General features: G+C 41.3%; 1 protein-coding gene across 1 annotated transcript in view; it reads left to right on the top strand.

Annotated features, from left to right (window-relative positions):
- The first annotated feature begins 971 nt into the window (after nucleotides 1–971).
- klf15 (Kruppel like factor 15) overlaps nucleotides 972–9,159 on the top strand; it is an 8,799-nt gene continuing 611 nt past the window's right edge. The window contains exons 1-3 of the mRNA XM_079803692.1: nucleotides 972–1,398; nucleotides 3,342–4,593; nucleotides 8,712–9,159. The exon at nucleotides 8,712–9,159 is cut by the window's right edge and continues 611 nt beyond it. Coding sequence (XP_079659818.1) covers nucleotides 3,419–4,593; nucleotides 8,712–8,880 — 1,344 coding nt within the window. The 5' untranslated portion in view covers nucleotides 972–1,398; nucleotides 3,342–3,418 and the 3' untranslated portion in view covers nucleotides 8,881–9,159. The remainder of the gene's footprint in view (nucleotides 1,399–3,341; nucleotides 4,594–8,711) is intronic.

The following is a 9,159-nucleotide window of genomic DNA, read 5'->3' on the forward strand; positions in this document are numbered from 1 at the left end:
GGTTTCCCAGCAGAACATTGCCAAAGCATCACACTGCCTCCGCTGGCTTGCCTTCTTCCCACACTGCATCCTGGTGCCATGTGTTCCCCAGGTAAGCGACGCACACGCACCCGGCCATCCACATGATGTAAAAGAAAACATGATTCATCAGACCAGGCCACCTTCTTCCATTGCTCCGTGGTCCAGTTCTGATGCTCACTGAGGCACCCTGACTAGCCCCATACGCAACAAACTGCGATGCACTGTGTATTCTGACACCTTTCTATCAGAACCAGCATGAACTTCTTGAGCAATTTGAGCTACAGTAGCTCGTCTGTTTGATCGGACCACACGGGCCAGCCTTCGCTCCCCCGTGCGCGTACAATAATAATCTATCAAATATTCAGTGCTATAAATATGTAATTATGTAGTTTACTATTATTAATAAGTGCACACCACTTATTTACGGCAATATATAAATGTCATTGCTTTCTATCTGTTACATGAATGGCAAAATAACTTGTATTTCTAAGCAGACTGAAATTCTTATCTAGCAACATTGTTTTGACCTATTATCAGTACTTATTGTACTGATTGGAGTTGTTTGACTTAAATGTGAATGCCTTGCTTTTTCTCTCATGAGCTTTGGACACACACCCTGGAAAAGTTGCTGGTTAAAAAAAAAAAAGAAAGGCTGGTTCAAAGTCTTTCTTCCCTCCCATACATTTAAGTTAAACTGGTTAAAAGTTAAGCCAGGACACAGATTTTTTTTTTTTTTAGCTTGTTTATCAATGAAAAAGCATGAATCGGGTAGTCATTAACATTTTATCACATTCAAATGCACAATGTCTTTATGAGGTCAGTACTTAAATCCCGTATTAAATTGCCAGCAGTAATCTTATCAGATTAATCTCACAACACTCATGCCATTTGAGATTAGTTTATTGTATAATAGTGCAGGTGTTGTTATTAAAATGTGAAACAAAATGCTCACTTCAATAGTCACATGAATGACAACGTTTGCACTTTGAACTCATCTTCAGCAACTTTCTTTGCCAGGTGCACCTCTGCAAGAGTTAAAGCTCCTCCGGTCGGACAGTTGACAGAAGCAACTGTGTACTTCAGTAAAAGCTGTTCATTGACGACAAAAGGCAAGAGTCCTGCCTCCGACAACAACTCCACCAATCCCCGCGTGTGGAGCAGACGAGCCTTCAGCAGCCTTCCCCAAATCTACTCTTAAAGCCCACAAGACAAGATCGTGTGACAGCAGCGTAATACTACAGAGGAGAGCATGATCTGCCGTGAGACACTTCATGTCTCAAGGGCACATCTAACGGCTAATGAAGCTTTCTTCGGCAAAGAGAAACGGATCGTACTAGAACTTTAAACAGCGAGGATTAATGCGAGTGTTTTAGAGAGGTAAGTTCACTTGTTTTTATGCACTCGTTTGTGCGTCGAGCAGTCGCGTGGCATGCGCGGATATTGCGTGCAACTATTTGCTGCGTCGAAACGTGAGGCAGATATGCAGAAAAAAAAGCAAAGCAACCAGAATTACCTGCATTTATGAAGTTAACTATATAAATGGAGAGAGAATGATAGTTTTAAAGAGTAAACAGCTAGGGCTGGTAAACAAAATATATTAGTTTATGCACGTTGCATATTTCTAACTTTATTGTAGCCAACTGTGCACATTTAACCCGAAATTAATAGTTTTTTAGTAATACATAATTACAATAATGAAAGAACAATTATTCAGCGCTTTACATATGTAGTTTAGCCTACTATTTTGTAACATGAATGCCACACTAAAAAAAAATACACTATAATCAGTGACAAAGTTGCTACCTGGAGTACGTTCATAGCATATTTCGACCACTTTGACTTTTATTAGCCCACAAATTGTGTTACAAATGACTGACACGATTGTGAAAAGTTAAATATGGAAACCCGTGTGGGAAACACAGGCTATGTGATGTCTAACGTGAAGAGAGATTTACATTATCTATGGGTATTTGAAAAACAATGTCTCCTCCTGAGTTTGCAGTGGACACATGTGGGTGTTGACATTGCTTGTAGATGTCAGGGTTATTCTCGGGCATTCTGCACTGCAGCAGACAGGGGGCGCTAGAATCACCACCTCGATTAATCACCAATTAAAGTTTCCAGTACTGATTAATGAGCTACTTCAGCAGCTCGTGACAGATCTATAGACTTAGAACTTGGGTGTATGTTTTAAGGATGAGATGGACTTTAATGTTTGCTTATAGAAAGAATGGGACTATGAGTGTGCATTATCAATTACTTTTTTTGCTTAATGTTTCATTATTGTTTTACCATTCAGATTTGGTAAATACTTATTCCTTCTTATTATGACAGTGTAAAATCTCTGTTGGAGTGGTTATTGCATTGCTGTAGCTACAGATTTTCTTTCTTTTTTTTCATTTCAGTGCATGGGCCAAGGAATGCTATAATGAAATTACTAGCTTCAGTATTGAAGTTAGGCTTTGGTGGTCAAATTCCCAGAAATGAACAATGTTGCTTTCTTGAATGTCTTACATACATTTGATATGCTGATAGCAGCACTACAGTTGGTCTTTTATGCTAACAAGAAAGACACCTCAAGAGTGAAAACCGAACATATTTTTTATCAAGTAGAACACAGACAAAAAAAACAAACAAAAACATAGTTTGATTAAACGGTGAGTTGTCTAACACATAACAGGATCACTTTATGTGCTAGGTTTCCAATTATCATCTGCTTCAAATCAAGCACAATAATCTAAGACTCTTTGTGTGCACACAATGCTATTATGTCTAAATGGGGTTAGCTTATAGCAAGAGTTGTAGTGAGGGAGTAACATGTTCACAGCCTTATTTTAGCATTGACGTGTACAGCTATTACAGTAAATTGTTTCCAGTGTCTCACACATCCACAAGGCAGGGGTTGATGGTAGCTTAGCCTTTAGCTGCTGCTTGGCTGTTTTCTAAAATATTCATTGAGAGTCATTGAATCATAATTCAGCTTAGCATCGAGTATTTTTACATGCACTTTTAGAATATTTGAAGGATTAAATTCATTTTGCGCATCACTTTCGGTGTGTGTGTGTGTGTGTGTGTGTGTGTGAAATGCCTAGGCTAATTGTAGTGTGATTAACGTGTGTATGTAGTAAATGCTAATAGGTCTGTTAACGCAGACTACCAGCAAAACAGGACTGTTCTGAATTCTGTTGTGATTCAATTATTACAAATTATTGTTTTAGTCTGACTAAAATGTATTTTTTCAAAAGTGCATGTAAACATACTGACTGAGATCAAAAATCTGGTTGCTAATCCCAAATTTGTTTCTTGTTTTTTGTTTATAGACACAGAAAGACCGGAATCATTCATAGCAGGGATCTGTACAAGTGGCCGCCGTGCTACGGACAGGCAGTAGCCAGGAATGGTGGATCACTTGCTGCTTGATGCAGAGACTTTCTTTCCTTACACTTATTTACTGCCAGCCCACAACCCATCGGATATGGTGACAGACGAGGGGGTGTACCATATGCTTCCATCTCCATTCTCAGAGGATAACCTGAGTGACTCATCTAGCCCACGTTCCTGTTCCAGCCCTGAGTCTCAGGTGCTGGGCTCTAGTTGTGGGAGTAACTCAAGTGGAGAAAGCCAAGATGGCCTTCTTGACTTTCTTCACTCTCAGTCCCTAACTTTGAGCCAAAGCTTGACTTCTACAATGGTATCTCCCATGGTCCCTCCTGTCCTTCCCATGGGTCTGGCTTGGGAGTCACGTCGGGACCGCACCACCAAAGAGGAGTGCTTCGAGTTCCCTGTTTTCCCTGGAGATTTGGAGGACCATGCAGGGCTACTGTTTCAGCCCACTCTGGAGGAAATCGAAGAGTTCCTGGAGGAGAACATGGAAGTGGTGGCCTTGAAGGAGGAAGCCGGTGAGGGTCTAGTGACCTGTACGAGCATCCAAGGCGCTACATCAGAACCTTGGGCTCAAAGCTTAGACCAAACAGTGCCTGTTTCGAGTGACACGGTCAATGCCATTTCTGATCCAAAAAGTGTACAATCCACAACAGGGGCCTCCACAAATCATCAAAGCTCGCTGAAAAAGGAGGACTCTTCTGGGAAGGTTGTGGTGATGGAGAATCCTAGCATGCCTGTGATCCTACAGCTCCAGCCCATTCAAGTGAAACAGGAATTGAGCCCTAAAACAGCCCCTTCGCCACCAACACCACAACCTGCCTCGGACATCAAAATAACCCAGCTCCTCGTCAACATCCAGGGTCAAACCTTCGCCCTGGTACCTCAGGTGATCCCTCAAGCCAGCCTTAACAGCGCTTCCACCAAGTTTGTTCGTATTGCCCCGGTTCCCATTGCCGCCAAGCCCTTAGGTCTTGGGGAGAACGGAGCAGGCGACGGCCAGGACGCAGGGCTTCTAGTTGGGGGTCACAAATTCCAAAAGAGCTCAGTAGCTGATCTTATTAAAATGCACAAGTGTACTTTCCCTGGCTGTGCCAAGATGTACACCAAAAGCAGCCACCTGAAGGCCCACCTGAGGAGACACACAGGCGAGAAGCCTTTTGCCTGCACTTGGCCTGGCTGTGGCTGGAGGTGAGTGTTTAAGGACAGGTGTCCACAACTTGTTCATTGTCTTTAAAAAATGTTGTTTGTACAGATCAGGCAACATATTTTTGTTCTGTACAGTTACAAATGCGATTGCTGTACACATGTTTTTTCCCACTCAAACACTGAGGTTAGCTGTCAAGGTCTGTATGTGTACAAAGGGCTTTCACTCCAATAAGTTGTAGTTATTGCGAAAGCAGTGCGGTACATCATTATCTTTGTTGTCCACGAATGAACTTCAAACAGAGCCTACTTATGTCTCTACTAGCCAAATCTAAAGATATGCTAGCTTATTACTCATATTCCTTGCTTTTAAAGCATTTTGTAAGTTTTAAATATTAGGGGTGTCCAACACTGCTCTTTTGGAGGGCCAGCTCCAACCTACACCAACACACTTGCTTGGAAATTTCTAGTAATCCTGAGGACCTAGATTAGCTGGTTCAGGTGTGGTTAATTTTGATCTGAGCTTAACTCTGCAGGATAGTGGCCCTCCATGAGCAGGATTGGACACCCCTGAATTGCATGAACCGATTCACAAGAATGAATCAGACTTTCCAGTGTTACATATAAAGCAGGGGTTCCCAACCACATTCCTGGATCCCCCCAACACTGCACAATTTGCATGTCTTTTTTCGCTGACACACCCATTTTGAGTCTCTACTAATGAACTGATAACCTGAATCAGATGTGTTTGATTTAGGAGACATGCAAAACACGCAGTAAATGTTGCATTTAAAATACAGTGCGATATAACAGTGCAATTGGGTCATGCTACACCGAATATTTAGTATGTTACTGCAAGAAGTAAACTATTTTGAAAACAGCTGAACTATGATCACGTTATTGACACAAGTAGTTTAGTAAGTAGCGTTACTGCTTTACTCCCCCAATATTGCTCGATAATCACTTTGTACTGTAGCTGTAAACTTCATTCACAATTTGTCCTTAGATTTTGGGTCTTGTTTTGTGTTATCTCTGCTGTTTGCAGATTAGATAAAGTCTTTGAAGAGGCAGACTTTGCCCTGTTCGCTGCTTCATTTGTTTACTCTTAGTCTATGTCCAGCTCCAATCTTTCTGAACAGGCCTGGAGACTGTGTAAAGTGCACCAGCAGTTGTAGTGAGGTCAGGATTGACAGGATAGATACAGTTTCAAGTGACAGAGGCGAGTGGTTCTTATATATTTGCATGCTTGTGGGTGATGTTTACCCTGAAAGTGTAATCTTGCATTAGTTATCAAGCTTGAGTAACTACATTCTTCAAGCACTTGGTCATAGTAGTATCCCTGATTTAGCTATTACCGGGTCCCTCTTTCAGATGTCAGTTTCTGTAAATGATCCCACTGGTTTGTCTTGTTTCATGTCCGAATCTCCAAGATTACCTAAATATTAAATTACCTAAAACATTAAAACATAATGGCAGGTTAACGCTGAGAGAGAGGCCTCTAATCAAGTATGATAAGACCTTCTGTTCGAGAGGTCTGCTGTTATCAGTGACCTTGGTTAGCCTTGCTTCTGGATAGCAGTTGGCAGTGACTGTCCTTCAGCAGTCTGAGAGTCTGACTGAGGTCTCCGGGACACTGTCAGGAAATGGATGTAGGGAAGAAAGCAACAGAAGAATGCCCCATTGGCTGCCTCAAGCCTGGCTGCAGCAATGCTTTGCCAGCATTTTTAGCATTCCTCTGGTACTCCGCAAATAAAAGTGTCCAAATGACACAAACACACAAAACCATGCTCACACTTAGATCGGACATTTCTTAGACCTAAAAGCACACACAATAGCTTTAAACAGGGTACTTGACTGGAAAACACACCAGAAACGTCTTTGTACACACGTCATGTGCTTTGCTGTTTCTCATAGAGGGCCATACTATTGGAAACAAAACCAGGAAGTACACACTTAATTTCATACAACTTGCACACAAAGGTTAATAGAGGACAAAACCTGCATGAAAAGCTGCATTGGAATTTATACAGTTTGCAGTATCAACATATGCATGTAATACAGCGTAACTCATCTGGTTTTGAAATGGAAAACAGTCAAGTCAAGTCACCTTTATTTATATAGCGCTTTTTACAATGCCGATTGTTTCAAAGCAGCTGCACAGTGTTAACAGGAAAGTAATGCAACAGAGTTCAATTATCATATAGTGTCAATGTGGGCAGATCAGTAATATAGTTGAATATTTAGTGTCCTCAACTAAGCAAGCCAAAAGCGACAGAGGCGATGGTGGCAAGGAACCAAAACTCCACCAGGTGACAGAATGGAGAAAAAAACCTTGGGAGGAAGCCAGTTCTCCTCTGGCCAGCGAACAAACAGTGTATGGTTATGATTCAGGCAACATTACAGTCAGAAGTCATATTAGATCGGAATATTCAGAATACAGTTTTGGAATAAATTTGAGAGCATGGATATAATTGATGAAAATTAATAACTCTTCGTCCACAACGGGACGCATAGCATGTGGTGGAGAGCATGCTGGAACAGCTCTGTTTGTGAGCTCTGACGTCCAACAAGGAGGAGCACCTCATCCCATCCTACCCCACAGGGCAACAATTAGTCCACCACCATCCCATCCCAACATGCTTCAAAGACTTACTCGCATACCAAGCATGTGGTATTACAGAATGCAAGATACTTTGTCAGTCATAAAAAAAAAAAACCATCACAGTTTGCTTGGCTTCATAGTTAACCTATTCTGTGTGAGTAAGATGTCGCTATCTTCTCTTTTGAGTATGAAATGAGAATCATCTTGTTAAGTTTGGTTAGTCATGTTGTCGCTGCAGGGGTTTTATTCTTGGATAGCGGACAAAGCCAGCGCATTACTGTTAGCATAGCTGCAACTGTACTTTTCCTGTCTAAGCTTGTTGTAAAACTGGAAGAAAAACCAAGCAGGAGAGATAGACAGTTTTTTTTATAGCCTTGCAAATACTCTACACATGTTCCCAGTACATTAGAAACAGATACTACCTCGCCTATGGCTTCATGCGAAACCGTGGAATGGGGTTGAGCAAGAGTTTGTTCTCCTGGTTTTCTCATTTCAGAAAGTTGTACACACTATCTTCAGATGCTTTTTATTGCGCTAGATGTATATTGGTAGTATAAAGGTAGTGTAAAGTTGACAGTTATGTGTACACCGGGGATTTAATATAACTGATTTCCCAGGAGTCTCTATTACTTTGGTCTGTGCAGGGTATATGGTATAACCTGAGTAAGAGAGAACTGCAGATTGAGTTAAAGCAAATGCTTCCATATTTTCTCAAAAAGAAAAAAAAAAGCTGTGCGTTTCCCCCTCCTGGGTCTTGGTTCTTTTAGTTGCTTTCAGAAAACATTAACAGTCGTGAATGTGGTGCAAATCTACTTTTGGAATTTGAGCATGCCGAGTTAAATATAGTTGCTCATTAGATCTGCTCTGAGCTCAAACCGTTTGCTGCTCAGTTGTGAAGACACTGAGCAATTGTTTGACCGTTTTAATGGACACTATCAAACTATTCGACTCGAAGCCTGTGAAAGAGATTTCACCGTCACTGATTCAGTGCTTTTCATTTGGTCACTCAGTAACTCCAGCAATATTTTCACCTTTTGTCTGATTTCACAGCAACAACTGCTCTTGCAAAATCGCAAATATAAGGGAAGACACTGGAATATATGAATAATGACCAAGCAGGCTTTGATTTATGTTCTGTTTGGCTCACTGTTTTGGATTAACAAAATGTTTATCTAATGATTGACTGATTTAAGCAATGCATGACTTCTTTGCACAAACTTCTGATGCATTTCTTTATGTAAAAGGGATATTCGATTAGAAGGTTATGAAAAGAAAGAGGATAGTTGTTTCAGAGGTGGAACAAGTTGCTATACTGATTACGAAGAGCAAGAAAGTACAGAGTAAATAAGGACCATGTTGACTTCAAAACAACTGTAACCGAAGCATTTAGGACCTCTTTCTTTTTTTAGACACGGTCATAAATCAAAATCCCAACGAAAGCAAAAAGTTCTTGTCACAATGCTTATTGCTCCAAAGCAGCTTCACAGAAAAATGCAAAAAAATGAATCGGATCAGTGCACAACCATTGATATTTGGCTTTATCTCTGGATTCTTCTTGCAGATTCTCCCGGTCGGACGAGCTGTCACGGCATCGTCGGTCTCACTCTGGAGTTAAGCCCTACCAGTGCCCCGTCTGCGAGAAGAAATTTGCCCGCAGCGATCACCTGTCCAAACACATCAAAGTCCATCGCTTTCCACGAAGCAGCAGGACAGCGCGCACTGCACACTGACCCCACACAACCCCCCCGCCATGGAGAGAGATAGAGCTAGAATGGATGAACAAAAGAAAGAGAGCGAGAGAGAGAGAAAGAGAAGGACAGAATAATTTGTGGTACTGTGATAATTTATTACGTGAGGCTCGGATGAACTGAAGAAGAGTTTGTTCTGAAACTGTTACTTGACTTGTCGGCCTCACAGATGTTGTAAGCTTCGTAGATTGTATTTTTGTAATGTTCATGATTGTTTTCTATGTTCCGAGAACACATTTTTTTTTGCAACATGTAACGTTC

Source organism: Gobio gobio, assembly GCF_949357685.1.
Source record: "Gobio gobio genome assembly, chromosome: 21".
Classification (NCBI taxonomy): Eukaryota; Metazoa; Chordata; class Actinopteri; order Cypriniformes; family Gobionidae; genus Gobio; species Gobio gobio.